Source organism: Palaemon carinicauda, chromosome 2 (genome assembly GCF_036898095.1).
Source record: "Palaemon carinicauda isolate YSFRI2023 chromosome 2, ASM3689809v2, whole genome shotgun sequence".
NCBI lineage: Eukaryota > Metazoa > Arthropoda > Malacostraca > Decapoda > Palaemonidae > Palaemon > Palaemon carinicauda.
Genome location: NC_090726.1, coordinates 124,889,605 through 124,912,726, shown reverse-complemented (window position 1 = coordinate 124,912,726; position 23,122 = coordinate 124,889,605). Strand labels below are relative to the sequence as shown.

Genomic DNA, 23,122 nt, shown 5'->3' with positions numbered 1-23,122 from the left:
GGAATGAACGATGATGATACTGATTTGATTATTTGTAATCCTGTAGCATTATTATAAAGAAACATCATGTCGGCCGTATCAAACATGCTGGAATTACAAAATAAACTCGTAGGTGAGCTATGAAACAAAGACATTAAAAGTCTGGCAACATCGTTTCGTTTTAAGAGTAATGCTAGTTGTAGTGCCGTCAAATTTCCATCGCGTTGTCGAATTTCTATATCTGGAAGCAACATCAGCAGATTTCTATTTTGCCAATCTTTCAATATTAATAGTAACTTTCTATTACCCTTTGCTGTAGCAATTCTATGAAATATTGTTTGATTTAATGTGGAAGATTTTAGAAAACAAGAGGCCCCAGCTTTTAATAAAAGTTGAAAATAATTAGTTTTTTTTACACAACAGGCAGTCATAATGGGAGTTAAGCCATCTAAACCAGGAACATTCAAATTATTTTTTATATGACTTAGTTTTATTATTTGATAAAAATTACTAACCTCATTTTTAATACAATATTGCAATAAAGTTAATCCTTCCGGTATCACTGGCGTTTTTGGTAACCACGTATGATATTTATTCAATAGTTTCTCAATTCCAATAATTTTATTACTAGAAAATACTGCTAAATGTTTTATAATTCCTGGACTAAAATTCCCATCTTCTAATACGTGGCTGAATAATCTCCAATGCTCGTTCCATATGGCCACCTTAGCCATTTCAAGGGTGGCGGTTGACATTTTGTTCGAATTTAAATACATACCCAACCACTTATTTTCAGAAAAATATTCAAAACTATCAAATATATCTTCTTTATTTTCACAAATAAGAGGTGCCAAATCTCCTTCATGAATAACATTTTCAACCAACATTTCTAACAGAGCAGAGCAATGATCAAAATTATTTTGATTTGTTTGGGAAAATATTGGTAACCAGTTAGTAATAACCTGCTCAAAGTTTGCATCTGATAAATGTCCCAAAAAGGCTAAAAACGGTGTCTTTGTTTTTGGATCAATATCTATGTGTGTAATAACATTTATAAAGCCATGCATTAATGCCCCATTTACTTTCAAAAAATTACAATCACGAGTTCCAGCTAAAATACAAGGCCCTATGACATGAAAAAATCCATCAATCATCCATTCTAAACAAAATGCTATTGGATTTAAAATTGGCTCAAAACATTCGATAATAGTGGGTGATTTTAATTTACGTATTTTATACATTAATCGCTCTATTAGCTCATAACATAAATTGACATCATAAAATACGCGATAGGGATTAATATACCATTCTGTTATGTTAAGTTTGTTTATACGGAACCTAACCTCCCATGAATGTTTAAAAAAATAATTGTATAATAAACCTTGATAACAATGAGAAAGGTTGTCTAATGTTTTAGCAATAATCAAAGGGGAAAATGTATTAAATAATATCTGAAAATTAATATTTTTGGTTTAAGGAATTTGTATCTATTTGTTCTTTACCAATTTGTTGACAAAAATGATCAATTACTGCGGTCATGAATATATTTACCATTTCATATGGCATGATTTTAGCTATAAAAATAAATAACAGAAATATTGGTTTTCCTTCTGTATCTTTCGTGTTGGTGTCTATTTATTCTAGATATTGTTCCCCATTTGTAAATTTACCCCCATCAGTTACTGCCCACGTTGCAATTTGTTCAATAAGAGAGGAAATTTGTACTGAACACAAATTTTTGATACATTCAGAACATCCATTTGAAGCGTTCATAATATTATCACAAAATTTTGAATATATAACAAGACGATGGTATTCCATTGATGTGTACAAACGCGAATCCCATAATCCATATAATTGAGTTTTATTTGACATATTTTCTTTTTTGGTTGATTATTAAAATAGTTGGCCAACTAACTCAAGTGTTTTATGCATCCACTTTATATATATAATATATATAAAAACATTTTCTGGTTTCAGTTTCTACCATGAGTATTATTAACAATATTAATTTATGGGTCATCTTCTTCTGGTTCATCTTTTCGTAAAATATATTCCATTTCTGCGTGACAAACCAGGTGATAAAAATAATGGATGTATTGAAAAGGTACTATGTCAGAATATAACTTTTTCATTATTTCTCTTGTATTTCTTATATTAAAAAGCAGTATATTCTTATTTACTTTATTTGTATATTTTTTGAAAAATTCTTGGAATAAATAAGGAGACATTATATGAATCCCATCCTCCAAAAAAACACTATAAAATAACCTTTTCCAATGATCATTTTTTGAGAGAAGGGAAGGAATCATTAGAGATATATTTAAGGAAGGGTCATGCCCCATGATTATATAACTTCTTTTATAATCAATGATGTTGTTATTATATACTAAATATAAATTTATAAAATATTGGTCGGTTTTAAACATGACAGTTATAATACTCGTGTCTCGTTCATTTTCCTCTAATATATAATAGATTTTGTTAATATTACCATAATTTAAAAAATCCTCTTAGTTTTTGTTTTCTAACATATCTTTTGGTGTATTTATAGGACATATGTAAAATCTGTTTATACTTAATATTACTGTATTGAAGGTTTCTTCTTCAAATATTTTTTTGAAACGATTAGTAATATGATGTGGTGTTCTATTGAATTCGCATACATATGATTTTTCTGCCATTTTTTAATTAAATTCAAAAAATGTCAGCGTATATTGACGAGATATTTTATTCCCCAACGAGACTAGATATAGGTGTTGTTAATAAAATAAATGAATTTATGAATCAAAACGAAAAAAATATCCTCATAATAGAAGAAGAGAAAAGTTTATTAAACAATAAGAAAAAAGATATAATAAATAGTCTTTCTTCGAATAATATAAATACAATATATTTCAATCACAAAGAAGGTAAACAATTCGATATAATAGGACAACTGAGAATCAACCAAGAAAACAAGGATAATAATTCCCCACGTTATTATTATTTTATATTAGATTATGATGACGCCAATAATCTTATAAATTTATATATAATAATCAATCCAAGTGTTTTTATGCCCTTCGCTTTATCAACATACAATATATCAGACACCAAAGATTCAATTTATATATCAATAGCCATGAGTGGTGAATTGATATATCATCCTGAAGAAATAGAGTTCTTTCAGTACAAAATTGTTAATACTCTAACAAATAAAACCCACATTGATTTGGAAAATATAAAATATGATAAAATAATTTCAAATTTATCAGAAAATTTTAAAAAAGTTATTAAAAGTTATTTGAGGATTAAGTATAAAGGGTTTTGCAAATTAGAATGAATACTTATTATACTCTTCTTCTTCGTCGTCATCATCATCATCATCATCATCATCATCATCATCATAATAATGGGAAATTATTCAATAGAAGAAATATATGTCAACGATGAAAAATTCTATATACTTAAAATAAAACAGTTTCCAAGAAATAATAATAATAATAATAATAATAATAATAATAAGAAAATAATCATTGCAAGAACAACAAAACAAATTATTTTTTGATGGCTACCCAGAAATGCAAAAATATTTTACATATGCACAGCAACACGAAAAATGATAATAATAATATTAATAATGATACTACAAAATTTATATTATCCTTTTCATGAACATTTTAAGACTTCTCGTTCAAAATCAGGAAAATTATACGAGAAAAACCACTTGTATATATGTTTCTCCAACAATTGTATTTTACCTAAAAATAAAAACGGAAATTGTGTTATATCTACCATCAAATTTTTAGAATTATATTCCAAATTGAATTTGACTAATATCAATTAATTCACAATAAGGAATGAAAACTACTATTTTCCCTGAATATGATTTTAATAAACAAGGTGAAATCGGTAGTTTGCTCCTTAAATTATGATTAATGTCGGCAATTTTAATATTAGAATAATTTATGATTTCGACGTCCTTTTCAAAATCAACAATTTGTTTTTTTCGTTCCACTGTTGTAGTCATAATACTCGTACATAGAATCTAATTGCATAAAAGTTTCTCCATTTTCGGTTATTATTTTTGACATATCATGTGAAGGTGAATATTTCGGCTCAGTTAACAATTTTGCTTCTTTTTCTCATGAATAGTTATCTGTTGGCATGTTTAAGAATTTTTCTGAAACTTTTTCCCTTGTCTATCAAATTCAAAATTAAATTTATTATCGTTTCTGGATTCTGTAGTTTATCAAATGCTTTGTAAAAAATTTTGTTTTTGTATAAATTTTTTAAGTAATCTAATTTTCTGTGACATATATTTTGAGTATATATGACATTGGTTGAATCATCGTCCTTTTTGTCTAATAAAATGAGAAAGGCTTTTCGAAATTCATGATCACACATTTCAGATAACTCTTCTTCTTTGGGGTGATAAATTAATTTATTATCATTCAAAAAGAAATACAAATTTTGTGGCATAATATGAATCATGAAATCAAGAGTAAATTCCTTTTCATCAGCAAACACCGATACATTATAATATGAATGATCAGAATATTGATTTGATATAGGCGATGCAAAATAAAAACCAATAGGAGGATATAATTCATCAAAAATGTTTTTAAATAAGTGTTTTTGTAATAAATTACAGAAAAATCCTACATAGATTATAAATATAACCCACAATAATATTTCAGAAATAATCATACTTTGTTTTTTTTAATATTGAAAAAATGTTTTCCTTTTGTTGTTATTGTTATCCAAAAAATAACAATAACAATATCAACACTACAACATATAATCATTATTTTCATACCACACCCCGAAATAATAATAATTCTTCTTATAAAAACAAAAAAACATTGATAATAATAATAAATAACCAAAAAGTAATAAAGAAAAGAAAGATTTTAAAGGACATAGATGAAAATCTTGGTTTATATATGAAAATTTCTAAAAAAACAATAAACAATTATTTCTAGAAGACGAATTATACAACTTGGAAAAATACCTGAATTGTGACTATATTAATAATTTCCTTGTTATAGTTTTTTTAGATCCTAAAACGTGGTTAGATGATTATATGTTATTTGTATCCCTTTTAGAAGTTTTTAGAAAACAACAAGAAAATAATACTAATTCGAAACTTTTTTCCTGTCCTTTATCATTTCCAATAATTCTCATTCTGAATATTCTGTAACCGAACAACACAGGCAGAGGCTATTTGAGTTAAGTCGTCTAAATTCGGATACTTATTCTAACATTTCTTATGCAAAATGTTCTTTTAACGCAAATTTAATAGATGAAATAATAAATAATATTAATATTCAATTTAATATGTTGCTATCATTCGGGTGTATTAATTTTTTTAATTTAATCTTTACACGTGCTAATGATGATATTAATGATATCGATAATGATAATGTTTTATTATGTTTTAATGAAAATCATGAAATATATACCGAAAGGATTATTTTTTAAGAAATACTTTTTTTACATCAAACATTTGATTATCAATATAAGGTATAACTTTGTGATCCACCCGTCCAACAAAATCATTTCTATTCTATATTATCAACCTTTTCAACTCTTTCAAACCACTCAATTCTTCTATCCCCATTGGATGCTTTTTTTAACAAATATTGGTAAATTGTAATCTCGGAACACGACCCGAACGATCCACGTTCAAACTCATTTTTTAATTCGTCTTTTTCATCGTCTAAATTGACCGCATTATAAGGAGGAGGTATATCACCCTTTTCATAAATTTCTTTTGTGGTAATGAAAACACCAATTATATTTTTTACGTCTCGGTAAATATCTTCTTTATCAATTTCTTTTAAAAATATGTTAATAAATCTATGAACACTCATCATGAAATAATCACCAGATGATTCAACTTCAGGAAAAATAGCGTATTCTTTCAAATTTATCACATCAGTTATACAATAGATAATAATTCTTTCAAATTTATGGCCATGTCTTTTTATATTAGATGTCATCTGTGAGGCCAAGTCTTTAGGTTTTACCATATAATAGGTAATACTATCATAATCATCTTTGTTTTGTTCTTCTTGTAAACATTTTTTATTAAGGGTACGATCCACTTTCAAGGGGTGCCAATCGTAAAAGATATTTCCCAAAAATACACTAATCAAGATACGCTAATGAAATTTTCAGGCATTATTAGCACTATAATACGGCATATCCTCTGTAAGTTTTATCATCCTACAGGGAAAATAAAGGATTTTATGAAAAAAAATGTGAAAATCAGAAATATTATTTGGTGACCGGTGAGAAACTACTGTCTTGAATTTGTTTATCCACCCGGAACATGCACACAAAGTTTTATCAAAATCGAACAGTAAATAAGCACACAGCAAGAAAAAAACAAGCAATAACCCAAGCCGATGATGGAGCGAACCTAGAAATAAATATTCACCAAAAATTGAAATCTCGGTTTAGGGACCAAACCTTCTGTGTTTTTGTAGGTATTATGTCACTTGATAGCCTAAAACATCTAAATATTATATTACTTAAGGCATAAGAGCAGGACAAGCAAAGAAATACACCCCTCTCCCGATAAAAAAAACAAGAAAAAGCTATTTTTTTCTGATGCATAACCTAACCAAACCTAACCTGACCTTCTTAACCTAACCTAGCCTTCCCAACCTAACCTAACCTAACCTAACCTAACCTAACCAAAGGAATGTATAATATATTGCCATTTTTTAGTATAACAAAAAAAGGTACCCAATTTACAAATTTAATTTAAATTTATTTTCCTGGTAAATTAAGATATATATATATATATATATATATATATATATATATATATATATATATATATATATATATATATATATATATATATATATATGTATATATATATATATATATATGGCTTTACATGAAATTGGTATTACGTTTAATAGTTTTTCCTAAGATATAATTTAAAATGAGTTGTAAAATAAGCAAATTGTGGCAATTTTTTGAAAATGGTGATAATAAAAATAGGTTCCCCCAAGAATGAAATAGGCCAGCAGCACCATTATCAACTCCCAATACAAATAAATTGTGTTTTCAGCAGATGGATATTGATTATTATATTGGTTATCCGGTAAGAAAAAAGGAATGTGGTGGTTATAATATGCAGCAGCAGCAGGTACCCATAATAAGATTATTTGGATTAATGATATAGGGAATACTATTTGTTGTAATGTATTTGGATTTTTTCCTTATATATATGCTTCTGTCAATTTATTAGATTCACAAAAACAAGTTTCGTATTCAGACCAAATAAAAAGAGCTCTAAATCGAAAAATCTACTTGAATGAAACAAAAGATCAAATTAAACTAAAGGAATATGTATTAAGTGTAAATAGGGTGTTTAAACAAAGTATATATGGATATCAAGAAAAAAAATCATCGTCATCATTGTGTTTTTTTAAAATTACTGTGGCTTTACCAAAATTAATATCTATAGCTAAGATTATTCTTGAAAATGGGTTAGTGATAGATAAACATCCCACTCACTTTCGGGTTTACGAATCAAATGTTGATTTCACACTTAGATTTATGACAGATGCTCAGATGCCTGGTTGTTGTTGGATCGAGTTACCTATTGGTGAGTGGGAAATAAAAAATAATGAGACAAATTTTAAAAATACTACTTGTCAATTAGAGGTTAACGTTTTTGAGTGGGAAAAAATAATTATTTATGAACCCGAAGGAGAATGGGCGTCTATTGCCCCACTCAGAATATTATCTTTTGATATTGAGTGTGGGGGAAGACGGGGAATATTTCCAGAACCCGAAATAGATCCGGTCATACAAATTGGAAATGTTATTACGCGGCACAGAGAGAATGAGCCATTCATAAGTGTTGTTTTTACTTTGAATAGTTGTGCCCCCATTGTGGGCTCTAAAATTTTTTCATTTCAAGAAGAAAAAGAAATGTTAAAAATTGGTCAAAATTCCTATTGTTTATTGACCCCGATATCATTACTGGATATAATATTAATAATTTTGATTTACCATATTTACTTAATCGTGCTAAGCATTTAAACTTGCCAGTATTTGCTCATCTAGGAAGGGTAAAAGGAATAAAATCTACAATATTAGATACCATAACCCAGAACAAACAAATAGGAAAAAGAAATAGCAAAATCATTAACATAGATGGACGGTGTTTAATGGAACTTTTAACAATAATACTAAAAGAACACAAACTTCGGTCATATTCTTTAAATTCTGTATCTTATCATTTTCTTAACGAACAAAAAGATGTTCATCATTCTATAATTTCTGAATTACAAAATGGTAATGATCAGACTAGAAAAAGACTGGCAGAATATTGTTTAAAAGATTCTATTCTTCCTTTAAAATTATTGAATAAATTGATGTGCGTAGTCAATTATATAAAAATGGCACGCTTAACGGGCATTCCTTTATCATATGTTATAAATAGAGGACAACAGATTAAAATTTTTTACCAAATACTAAGAAAAGCTAAAGAACAGAATTTAGTATTACCGGTGTTTGTTAAAAAGGAGAGTTTTGAATATGAAGGAGCTACAGTTATTGAACCAAAAAGAGGATATAATAACGTTCCAATCGTTACTTTAGACTTTGTATCATTATATCCATCGATAATGATAGCACATAATCTGTGTTATACAACCTTTATTGATAAAAGATATATTAATCAAATGACTCTGGAAACTGATGATTATATCATTACACCTTCTAATAATTATTTTGTAAAATGTCATAAACGTAAGGGATTAATTCCAGAAATTTTAGAATCCTTTTTAATTGCTCGTAAGAAGGCAAAAATTGCATTAAAAAACGAAAAAGATCCATGGAAAAAGAAAGTCTTTGATGGTAGACAACTGGCATATAAAATATTGGCTAATTCTGTTTATGGTTTTACGGGCACACAAATTGGTAAATTGCCGTGTTTAGATATATCACAAAGTGTTACGGCGTTTGGAAGAACGATGATTTCTCTTACTAAAAACAAGATTGAAGAAAAATATAACAATGCTATAGTTATATATGGTGATACCGATTCTGTTATGATTAATTTTGGAGTTGAAACTTTAGAAGAGGCCATAAATTTGGGCAAGGAGACGGCGAATCATGTGACTCAGTCTTTTATCAAGCCAATCAAACTTGATTTTGAAAAAATATATTTCCCTTACTTGCTTATTAATAAAAAAAGATATGCTGGTCTTTATTATACAAATGCTAATACTTATGATAAAATAGATTGCAAAGGGCTAGAAACAATTCGTAGAGACAATTGCCCACTCGTGGCTAAGGTCATAAATACTTATCTGAAAAAAAATCTAATTGATAGAAACCCAATAAAAGCCCTTACTTTTGTCAAACAAACCATATCAAAATTACTTTGTAACGAGATTGACATTTCTCAATTAGTTATTACAAAGGAATTAACAAAAAAAGTAGAGGAATATAAAGGAAAGCAAATTCACAATGAACTAGCCATCAACTTAAGAAAAAGAGATGCCGGTAGTGCTCCAAAACTTGGCGATAGAATTCCATACGTTATTATATGTGGATTAAAAAAAAGTACTATTTATGAAAGGGCCGAAGATCCAATATATGTATTAGAAAATGATATTCCATTAGATTATGATTATTATTTAAAACATCAATTAAGTAAGCCGCTTATTAGAATATTTGAACCTATAATCGGTGATAAAACTGAATCTTATATATTAATAGGAGAGCATACACAAAAAAAGAGTTTACCAATAAGTAAGGTAGGACCATTAAGTCAATTTTTTCAAATACATCCAACTTTTATAAATTGTAAAATTCCTTTATTAAAAAGAAAAATAGTACCTGATGATGTAGAATATAACGCTCTATGTAATAATTGTAAAGTACACGAAACAGATTTGTATACACACCACATAGAAAAATTAGCTACACACGAAAAAAAATTCAATCAATTTTGGACTGAATGTCAAAGGTGTCAAGGATCATTAATTAAAGAAATTATATGCAGTAATCGTGACTGTCCTATTTTTTATATGCGTAAAAAGACAGAAATAGATTTTCTTGGTCAAAAAAAAATTATCAATCGTTTTGGCTTGCCACAATAGGTTATAAATATTATTATTGTCGCCCAAAAATATTTCATATAAATGGTAATGCTCTTGGTATTATATAGTCATATTACTACACACCTAGAAGAAATAATTATAATGGAGGAAAATACTCTAAAAGTCAGCGTTAAGTTAATTTCAGACAATGCTAAATGTCCTACTAAAGGATGAACGGGGGCGGCTTGTTATGACTTATATAGTGCTCAAAACGAAAATATTCCTGTCGGTCAACGAATTGCCATTGATACTGGTATATGTATGAAATTTCATTCCAAAATACACGGAGAGATTAAATCTAGGTCTGGTATAGCTTTGAATAATTATGTAGATGCTGTTGCAGGAATGATAGATTCGAATTATACTGGACCTATAAAAGGGTGTTGCATAATTCTCATCCAAATAATTCTTTTGAAATAAATATTTGGGATAGAATTGCCAAAATAAATTTTTTTTTCGGGAATTGATATCTGTTTAGTTGAAAGCAACAAAAAAGAAAAATGGGAAATAGAATCTTGTAGGGGCAATAAAGGATTTGGATCTTCTGGTAAATAAATAAAAAAAAAAATAATGTCTTTCTGGTAGTTTTATATTTTATATAATCAATCAATTAAGTATATAAGTAATAATGAATAAAAGTATTATACTGAATTCTTTAACTTTTTTTATATACATATACCATTAAAATAGAATTAGTTACCAATGAGTATCATGAAAAAATTAGGCAAAATAAAAACAAAAACATTGGAAAATAAATTAAGAGATTATCTAGAAGGTGAATTGCTGAATCAAAATCTTATTGATGTTGATAATTTATCAATTACCCCAAAAGATTTTGCCCATATTTTTGCAAATGAGTGTAAAAATATTAATGAAAATTCACACCTTTCCTCCATTATTCAATCATGCATTCATAGAATAATAGAAAATAATATTAAAGAATCAGTTTACATAAAAAAGTAATGGATATCACAAATGAAAACAAAAATGAAGATGAAGAGTCAAAAAAAATTAATGATATTCTTACAGAGAAAGATTATTATAAAAATCAAGCTTATGGTAATGATAATATTGGGATAAAATTATCTGAATATGAGTACCAGTTATTAAAAGAAAAATTTAATAAAGAAAAAAAATAAATCACTATCAAAGCAAAATTATATGCAAATGATTTTACCCAAATGGGGGGATGATAATGAAATATAGAGAAAATTTTGTACAAAAATATGTTGTTTGGATCAAGTTTTAATAACTTTTATTTTATTATGAGGTGCTTCCCCCCCCCCCCCCCCTTAGTCTTAAGACGAGATGTAAAGTGCTTTCTTTTTGAATGTTGTAATCAGAAAGTGTCCGGTTGTCTTCTAATTGTTTGCCTGCAAATATAAGGCGTTGTTGGTCTGATGGAATGCCTTCTTTATCTTGAATTTTATGCTTTATATTTTTTATAGTATCAGACTGGTTTGTGTCTATTGTTGTGGTTTTACCTGTTAAGGTTTTTATAAAAATCTGCATGATGAGAATTGTATTAACCACAAGAAGTATACGTATTTAATAATCAAGACAAGAAGACTACTTTTGTCTTATATTTTTTATATATGAAATATTATAAAATTGTTTTATTCTTTATGACTATTATGCTTATCATAACGTGGATTATTTTAAAATCTTTTTAATATATATGAAAAAAACAAAAAAATATTAGAGAGAAATGATAAATTAATCATGCACCCCCCTCCATTTATTCCTCTCGTAATATCAGAATAACAATAATAAAGCAAATGCTTTTATTCGGTATCTTGTAAATAATAAACATTTATTTCAACGTCTGTAAGTTGAAAAATATCACGAAAAATAATTTTAACGTTTGGCCAGCTTAAACCGTCTATTCCACACCCAATACGGGGCATCGTTATTTTAGATATATTATTTTTAAATGCGTGATTTTTCATGGACAATAAAGAACGAGACAAGTTCATATATGTAGGTTTTTCCCAGTAATTTTCCTTGGTTACTAAATAGTAAATGAATCGTTCATTTTCATGTAAAATGGCTACATTACCCACATTACAATTTTGATTTTTAAGTTTTTGAACATTATCGAATTTTTTCTTAAAATCTAAAGCAATTCCACCCCCCATGTAAAAATCCCGGGAAACACAATGTCCAAATGATACATTTTTTGGACACATAAACAAATTTCCAGGGATTTCTTTTATTTCATACATTATATAAGTGCTATCGACAATAATATTATTGATATTAATAGAAATTATTGGTTATATATATATATATATATATATATATATATATATATATATATATATATATATATATATATATACATATATATATATATATATATATATATATATATATATATATATATATACATATATATATATATATATATATATATATATATATATATATATATATATATATATATATATATATATATATGTATATATATATATATATATATATATATATATATATATATGTATATATATATATATATATATATATATATATATATATATATATATATATATATATATATATACATATATATATATATATATATATATATATATATATATATATATATATATATATATATATATATATATATATTCAATATAATATATATAGTATATATTTTCTATAATTGTTACCAAGATAAAATTATTTTTCAAGTAATTGTGTTTAAGTGTCAATTTAACAATTTATTATTAACTTGGCTATAAATAAGAAAAGGAGAGTGATTATAAACATCTATGTTTGCTTGTTAAATTAATACCATTATATTGTTTTGCAGGTTTTTAATAATGTATAAAAGCGTTAGTTGATTAATTACTTAATCTTCTACTTTGTAAGTAAGAAAAATCGAAGGAACGTATACAATTTGATTTTTATCCATCATTTCTGTTTTATAATCGGGCGGTAAGGTGATAATAGAATTATCGGGATACTGTTCTTGTTTATAACCCCTTAACTGTAATTTTACAATTTCTCCTGGTTTTAATAAAATAGTAGCTCCGTAATATTGACGATAAACTGCTCCAAGTGGATTTAAAAAGACTTTTCCCGTTCAGGGTGTGTTGTTATTATGAAATGTATAAACTATAGGACGCCCAAGTACTGCATTATTCAAAAAACGATTATTAGTTGTTTCATACCAGTGTTTGGTTTCAAATCCTCTTCCCGTTGCTAATCTAAGGGCAGATATTTGATGGGTTAACTCTTTTTTGGTATATTGATTAACTAAAAATTTCTTATGAACGACCGGCCATTTTTTATATGGGTGATGTATATGACGAATTGGAAATTCTCTTGATGGTTTGATAACTCTATTTACCAATCATGATTGTTTACTTTTTTCAAAGAATGTTGTTTTACTAAAATTTCTTTTTTATTGGGGAAAATAATATTAAATGGACTTTCTATTTCTTTATAAGAATGTACTTGTATGGGCTTAAAATTATTATTCAGTGTATAATATGCAATAGCTGTTGTATGAAATGAAGTTGTGTTATTTTTTCCAATTTTAATGCATACATTTGACACTTCTTCTTCTTCTTTTTCTTATTTTTTTGAGCTCTTGCTGTTTTCTAATATCCCTTCAACAAAGTCATTATGAAAATCACAAACAAAACCATATCCTGGTACATATTTATTGTTTGGGCTGTTATATAAATAAGGATTTAATGTATCATATTTGCATGGATCTTTGAAATAATTTTCATTTTTTGTTACTATAATTTCATTTTCTTCTACCTCACTATTAATTTCTTTACACAAAGGGAATGTTGCGTTAACAACGGGTACTTGAGTTTCTGGAGAAATACAATGAGTACAGATACCATCAATAACAGGATTAAAGGATGATATATTTTCATTAAGAATATTAGTTCTATGTGCAAATTTAATACATTTATTTTCCTTAATCATATTTTGTTGAGGTTCATCGCACATTTCTCCTCCAAAATATTCTGGAGCATAACAAAAACAAGACCAATTATTACTAGTTTTTAAATCAAATAATAATTTCCCAAAACCACAGTAACCGAATCCACCAAATTTATTATGATAAAGTATTTCTTTACTATTGGGTAATAAATATTTTTGATTAATTTTAGGAAATGATAATAAATTATGAGATGTTTTATCATATATAGGAAATTTTATGTCTAAACATTCTTCATTATTATTAAGAAAAAGTGATGATGATGATTTTTTTGAAATATTTTTTCAGAACAAGTGAAAAAAAGAGGATTAATTTCTTTTTCGTTCTCGTGTTCATGTTCATTTTCTATATTCCAATAAGGCATTTTGTTTGTTGTTGCAGTGTATGGTAATACATTATATATTTTCACTCCCTTATCTTCTTTTTGTAATATTTGTTGACTATTGTTTTTATCTAAATAAAGCAGTGATATCTGATTTTTATTAGTAAAATTTGAAAATATGATATGAAGAATAATAATAATTACCAAGAGTATAATCAAATGTATTATTATTATCGTTGTTTTTGTTCTCGTTTTATGGTCAATTATCATTTTTTATAAAGAAAGAATAAGATAAATGATATATGATAGTGGAATAAACAACCAGTTTAAATATCATCAACAATTTGAAATATTTTCTGTTTTATTTTTATATGATTTTCAAAAAGGACAAGAAAATTAAGAAAAATAGTTTTAAATTTTTTTTCGTGGAATAAAAAGTAAATGGTTATTTATACTTATTCTGTCGTAACCTTTGTTTGTGTATAAGAAATAATAAATGTAATTAAAAAATGTTCCATAATTCACCAACATCCCCTCCATCATTTGAATATCCATTACCCACGCATAATGATATCATACAAGGTTTATTAATCACTGATAGAATTCTTTTGCGTAAAATGTTTGAAAAATTAAGGTCTCGTAAAGGTGCCAAATATTTTAAAAATATAATTATTCAAAATGTTCCTTGGGGAGATATTACTCCAATACCATTAAATTTTCCAGATGAATTTAGAGAAAAATATCCCTTTGATTTTGTAGCAGAGTTTACTACATTGGGCTGCAATATGCTCAAGTGCTATAAACACGATTATAAAAAACCATTTCTCGAATCGTATATTATTAATGACAATATACCAACATGTAGTGAAGCCTGCTATAAAATTTACGAGGAATTTAATGATTTTCTCGCAGAAAACTTTAAATTGACTAAAACAATCAAGAATTCTTTAGATGCTATTAATAAAAGACCAGAAATATTTTTAAAAACATTTTCCATAGAGAAACATTACCCTGATGGTAGTGGTATTGAAAAATGTTATTGTGGTATGCTATTGACAAATCTAAAAAGATTTGCTATATTACCATCATCAAGGTGGATGATAAATGATGATAATACAGATAAAAAAGAGAAGGATTTATTATCTTCTAATTTATCATCCCCCTCTTCTTCTTTTTTAACTAAAGAAAGTTATTTAAGGCTTCGTGCCAATGATCCAGCCAAGGTGTGGGATATGTCTGGATTGGTGGATGCTCCACCTTTGTCGTGGGATGTGCAATATCAAAATACAAAATATAACCAAGAATATTGTCAAAGATTTCGTAAAGATTATAATGCTGAAACGGATACCTGTGAAAAATCGGCGCATAGGAAAGTTTTAGGATACGTATTTGGGGATGCAGTTATGAATCAATTGTCTGATTCAGATATAGTTCAGTTATCTACAATACCTATTACATATATTATTAAATCTGCCACAACAGATGATAATGATAACGAATTTTCCCTAAACCCCGGTTACACCGAAAAAAAGATCAAACAAAAAAAGATTGAACTGGGATTTTTTACCAACAGAGCAGATAAAATAATCAAAAGACTCGAAAATGTAACCATCATAAAGCCCCAAAACGGAAGAGATGTGGGTGGTTTAATGGTAGGCCATTATAAAGGTATTATGTCATCAAAGGTGGGGGAAGATGTTGGGAATGCTGCATTAGAAATAATACGCTCAATGCACGAGACTATTTTGATCGAAGAAAGCATTCTTGCATCCCCCGTTATATCAGCGTTTCATTTAAAATATTATACCAAGAATTATGTTATGATTACTACAAAAAAACATAAACACAATTGGAGTTGGAATGAAAGGATTAATTGAATGTGGTATGCGTTTAACTGCTGTTATTTTAAGAACAATAATTTCAGAAGTATGGATTCAATTAGCTATCAAATCCTTAACAATGTTAAGCTCAGCAGCTAATACATTTTTGTCTTTGGGTGTGTTAACAATCATTCCAGGAATTCTTCTCGTACAATATAATGTGGGTGGGTATAATCGCGAATTACCTCGTAAACACTTAGAACTTTACCGCCAGGAAAATGTAGATTAAATCTTAAAACAATTAGCATCAAACAATGAAAAGAAAAAGGGATAATTTTATCACCACTTTCTTATATTTCTATTACCAACCAACAACAAGACAAAGAAAAATATTCAAGGAATATAATATCTCCCCTCATAACACCAGAATTTATCTATAACATATGTATAATCAACTTTCATACCACATTTCCTGAAAATCTTAATGACATTGGAAGAACGGATATAGATCCGAATGAAGAAATGGCGCTCCTTTTTTAATATATTTCTTTATTAAAAGTAAACAGTTTAGGGCAATACATCAATATTCAAGATTATAACGATTTATCAATAACAGATACAATGCTCACAATCTTTCAAAACGACAACAGTAAAAACAAAATAAATACAATATCACCAGAATCTATTTTAGAAAATAGCACAAATAAGATTAAGGAAGAAATTGAAAAGCTTACTTATGATATTACAAGTATAGATTTAAGGCAAAAAATTATAGGAAAAAATTATGATTTGTATATATTAAAATTAACAGCTTTATTTGCCATTATTGTTTGCATTTTTATGTATGGATTAATGTGTAATTATTGTCATCAAAATAAATTCAAGATTTGGGGTGGGGTTATTATTACATTTAGCTTTTTAGGGTGTTGTGGGGTGTGGTTTTATATATTCAACCCCCTGATAAACAAACAAAAGTAAGTTAATTTAAACTTTCCAGCGATAAGCATTGATATTTTTTCTGTAAATATCGTACAGCATTCATACTATCCATAGTTATTTCTGGTGAATTAAATTTTGTCATAATTTCATCCCCGGTATCATTTGGATATGTATAACATATTTTATGTAAGCCATGAAGGAAATTTTTACTCATTTTCCTTTCTACACTAGCATGATTATTGTAATTTTTGCGTGGGACCAAATAATAGGGACAAGCCCGAGTTTGACAAGCATTTGAAAGTAATCCTGATTCTCGAAAATTATTATAAACGGTCACAAACGAATCATTTGTAACATCAATCCGCCTTTTTTGTGCCTCGGATATAATTTGTTGACGCGTCATTGGTTCTACTATTTCGGTGTGTGCATTTAGATATGCCTTGATCCACGCTTCCTCCATAGCTTTTGTAAAATTCAATTGAAACTGATCGCTAATTATTTTATATAGTTTATTTTTAATGTTTTCATAAACAAATGTATAGCTCTGATCAAAATCCTCTATTGGGCTCTGCATACGAATACGGGATGATGTGTGTCTTAAGGCGTGGCATGTATAAATAAAAATATTCTATTCGCTGAATAAATCATCAACTTCAAGTTCATTTAGTCCTATATAACGCGAAAGAAATTTCAGTGTTTGCCAAGAGATATCACCCGCAGATGCTACATTTCTTAATTGTTCAATTTTGTCAATGTATACTTTTGGTACAAAGTTGTACAATAAATCACCACTTTCGTTCGTAATTTTTTTAGCAGCCTTAGAAACTTCTTCTAAAGTATAAAACTTTTCTAGTATATTCTGAAAATTATATTCATTTTAAAGATTTGATGTTTTCTTTTTAATCAAATCTGTAATCAACTCATCCAATGATTCTATATAGAAATTACAGTAATATTTATTTGACGATCTATCTGCAGTTGTAATGCAACGTCCAATATGTTCAATGAGTATTAATTTCATTATACCAATTATATCGTTATTTGAAATTATAGATTATTTTGCTTTTATAAAGAAGAAAAATACTGGTTTAATAAGAGATTCGCATTTTATGGTTTTGTTATATCAAGGAATTATCTCAGTGCTTTCAGTCATTAATGCTTGTGTGGTATTATTTAATAACGCATTACAATAAACGACAAATCTCCTGTTATTCATATACAACTCTGCTGTAGCCTCAATGTTTTCCATACGATTTCCTACGTGCTCTGGGATAGGAAAGGCTTGAATTTCGAATAAACTTCTTATCCAAACTACAGCCAAAGAGGCTATATGTATGTCGAAATCAATAATATGCGGATTTTTTGTAATCGCAAATGTTGAGCACATTGCGTATATTTCAGTTTTAACAATTGGTTGCATAATTTTGGCATGTTTAGAAGAAAATATTGGAATAATGGCATTATATTCAAATCGTTGGTCGTCATATTTAATTTTTACCTTCTTATGATCCCCCTGCATGCGTGCGGGACCATAAGATTCTAATGCTATTTGACTCATTATATTATAGGGCGATGTTACTATATTTTAACAGAGTATGACCAGGGGTTTAAAGATACAGAATCTCTCGTTGGTGCAAATACCGGAATTCCAAAAATAGTAAATGATTTAAAAAAATAAAATTTATCAAATGTTTCAATCATTTCTCTTAAATCTCCATCCTGAATATCAGTTATTGTAGAACCCATTGTAATGCGGCAGCACTCGTCCTGTGTTACGTTAATATTCTTTATTTGTTCCATATTTTGAGAGAGAATTGAAGAAATACTTTAACATCTGAATGATAATCCACGTCGGTCTTTCCCTTAAGTCGAAAAGATTTTTCTTGATATTTATTTCTAACAACAGATGTAATCATTATATCTTTGGCTAATTGTATTTCATTTTTATATTTTGCATGTGTTAGAATATTTTCCAATTTACGTATTTGCTGATGAAACCGATCTTCATAAGGTATATTATCTTCGTGCTTCTTTTGGTTATTTTTTTATCCTCTGTTTAATAGAATAGTTATGTTCTTCTTTGGGTTTTTGTTTTATGTAAAATTCCAATATTTTCTTTTCTAAATCTATTACACTTTTTGGTATGGTTTTATCTAGTGTGTGTAGTTTAATAAGAGTTGAATGCCATTGACAAAATATTTTTCTTCCATAATTTCTACCGTGCCTTCTATGGGCTTTAAACATAAAGTCCCAATACAATTTTTATATCTTATTTGAAATTGATCAAGATTTTCTATTTCGTGGGGCACATATATCCAATCGCCCGCGTGGAAATCATGTTGCGCTGAAGATCCCGGCAACAAAAATCCCGGTATATTTAAACTTACCACAGAGGAATGATTGCTCTGAAAAAGTCCATGACCAATATTCTTTATCACTTCCTGTATCTCATGGTCGTTTTTAGCCCAAAACAATGAAGGTATATTCTCGTGACCATTATGTAATTTTGAACTTATGTCTATGCTATATTGAACTGGAAAATTGCCACCAATACCAAAAATGAAAACATTGCACATTTTTTCTTCGGGAAGTTTCATGCCTTTAATAATAAATTCAGGAGTGTCTATATACGATTCGGTATGGTGTCCATCTGTAACTAACAAAACATTTATATTCTTTTCTCTACATTGATATATTTCAGTTTGGATTGTAGAGAGGGTGCCTGTAAGGTTTGTCATTCCCCTATCAAAATAACTATCGTTTAATTCCACATTCTGGTCTTTTTTTTACATTGCTCGCAAAGGTGTATACGTGAGTAGTTCCGAAAAGTTTCGGAGCTATATGATTATTCCATCCACTCATAAGATTTTCCCAAGACGAGCACATAGAACCTGATACATCAATCATTGCTATATTGCATACGTCTTCTAAATCATTTAAATCTAATGATGGTAACTTTAAAAAATAATGAGGATTATCTTCGTCTTCTTTTAAGATGCATAATTTTGCATTTAAATTGATTTGGCCCAAATCCATTAACTCGATGTGGTTGTGGGTGTTCATGGTTGGTTGGCCTAATTTTTTTTTTCTCTAAATTACTTCACAAAAAAGTATAACGGCAGTAGCAAATCGCAGACGTGTGTTTATGATAGAAAACAGTGCTATTATACTCAAGTCAACTTTGCCGCCCTTCCATTTATATATGCATCACATAAATATTATCGCCAAATCTATAATTTGAATTATTAAAAAAAATTTTACCACATGAAAATATAATAAAAAAAAAATAATTTCTTTCATTTAATATTTTTGGTACTTGAATTTTCTAATTATATTGATAATAATAGAAGTTAAACCATTTGTAATATACAGTATATAAACATTAAAAATTTTGGAAAAAAAATAATAATACTAGAATATAATAATAATTAATAATAATATTGTAGAATTAGAAGAAAATTAAAAAGAAAAAAAAGATAATTCTATTATATAAACTAAAAACAATTGGATATGATGATAAGAATCATTATTCTTAAGTTTTCTGTTAAAACACCAAACAAATAAAAACAACACAAAAGAATATTAAAAAGAGAAAAATGATTAAATCTAATTATTTCATTCCGGAAATTTTTGTAATGCCTCTAACCTTAAAATGATAATCCAAATAGAACATAAAAGCAATAATTACGAGAAATACTACAGTATATAATATAATATATTTATTATTGGTTAATAATAAGTGTGATGAATTAATTATTTAATTAATTTTTCTATCCAATATTGAAAAGTTGTATTAGAAATATTCGTTGTATTCTCATACTATAATTAATCAATTATCTTAATAACGCTCGATCATTATGAGATATATATTCAATTGTGTTTTCGTTTTCTGTGTTTTCGTAAATAGGATTTATGAAAGTAGGGAAAAATTCCTCTTTATTCATCAGACCATCATTATAGTTATTATTTTCTACATTTTTTCTATCTCTTATTAAATAGTAAATTGTACCAATAAAAATAGGTGATATCAATATTAATTGGATGACCTTAATAATTATATTATATTTTGCTCCCATAAATCTTATTCCCACTGGATTTATAAATATTTCAGCTAAATAGTACATAATGAGGATAATGGAAAGGATAAGACAAACAATTATAAATGATCGGTGAATATTCATCGTTTGTATTTTTTAATTCTAATAAAAAATATTCAATCAAATAAATCTCAGTATCTATAAGTAACAATCGTTGGTTCATAGTTATATTGTAGTTTTATATTTGCATTAGTAATATCATATACTGTTAATACATTTTTTTTATTTTATAATCAAAAGACAACTGTGTAACCTCATTTTTTGGGAAATTAACTTTTATAATATTATGTTCAATTAACACATTATGTAAAACATAGTGATGATTATATTTTTGTAACATTTCAAAAACTCGATTCAATTTCATTCTGAGTTTTGGATGTTTCGTATATTGAGAATAAAAAAATTGACATAAATTGTCACCAAAATGTAAACATCTTCTATAATATATATCCAATGATTTATCATAAACAAATTCAAAGTAATATTCCTCGGGATAACTTTCCCAGCCAAGGGATTTATCTTCTTCCATTTTTGGATATTCAGTACTATCATTAGGTAATGCATCAAATATTTCTTCTAAAGGCTCGTTATGTGATTAAAAGTTATTCGATTCATTTAAAAATCTTTCAATGTGTTCTTTAACATTATTGTATGGTATAGAATGAATAGGAACAGGGATACGTAAAGTATAAACCTTATCCTCAATATTATTATAAAAAATTTTGATAACACCCCCCCCCGATTGAGTGATACAGCCCTGTAACTTTGAACATTTATTCCTACTATATTATATTTAGATAATTGTACATATAAAAGCATAAAGGCCCTTTCTGCATTCATTTCATTGGTTCTATTAAACAATGCATAAATGTCTTAAATAATCTAAAATAAGAGAAATGTTGACATTTGGATCATTTAATTGATCCCCAAATAAATAGATTTTCTTACATACACATTTGAATTGTTTAATGTTTGTGTAAATGAAAAATTATTTGTATTATAATTTAACGGGTGATTTTGCCAGTTATGATAAACATCAGTAGAATCAAAAATTTTATTGTCTTCATAACTGTTACTCTCATTATCGATTATCCTAATTTCCTGTTCCTCGAGTTCATCACCTTCAATATTGTCTGAAAGGGTTGAAACGTTATCTGAAAAAAGAATGCTCATGATTATTTATTTCTATATTGCAAGTTAGCTAGCAGCGTACTTTGTTAAATTTTTGTATTGTTGGTGTATATGTAACCACAAAATTGTGTTTAAAAAGATATATTTTATCCTCTTTGAAACGAAGAAATATAATTATCAAATTAAGATTTACAGGGAAATATTTTACGCTTTAGATTATTATAATAAATGTTTTTGAAGCCTGAAATGAATCATTGATTTCTTTGATAAAAATAAACTCAACATAAGACTTTTGTGTATAGTTTAGTATTTTTTTTAGTCTTGTTTTGAACCAAAGATTATTTTCCTCGTCATCATTTATTATTACGTTATTTTCATTTATCAAATATCTACTTTCTTCGTCATTATCGCCAAAATACAAAGATTTCATAATCTTAAATCAAAATAAACTATTACTAAGTAAATAAATATATATAGTTATATATAGCTATAAAAAAATATGAATCATAAATTGTAAATTTAAAAAATGGAATTTGTTTATGCATTTATACGAATGTGTATGATATTATCAATATATTTGATTTTTGTAACAATAATTCATTTTTTTGCTGCTTCTTATGACAATTATATAGATAAAATCGTATTTTATATTTTACACAGTATACAGTTAGTTATGAATCTGAGTATATTCTTTTTTAGTGCATATATAGTCATTGATTACCAAAGGACACCACGTAAATCCCTTA

At 27.3% G+C, this 23,122-nt stretch overlaps 1 protein-coding gene across 1 annotated transcript; it reads left to right on the top strand.

Annotated features, from left to right (window-relative positions):
* The first annotated feature begins 66 nt into the window (after positions 1-66).
* LOC137619766 (DNA polymerase delta catalytic subunit-like) lies at positions 67-10,100 on the top strand. The gene is given in 4 exon segments (XM_068350073.1): positions 67-108; positions 7,052-7,151; positions 7,154-7,924; positions 7,927-10,100. Coding segments are annotated over 4 exon segments (3,087 nt in total).
* The last annotated feature ends 13,022 nt before the right edge of the window (positions 10,101-23,122 follow it).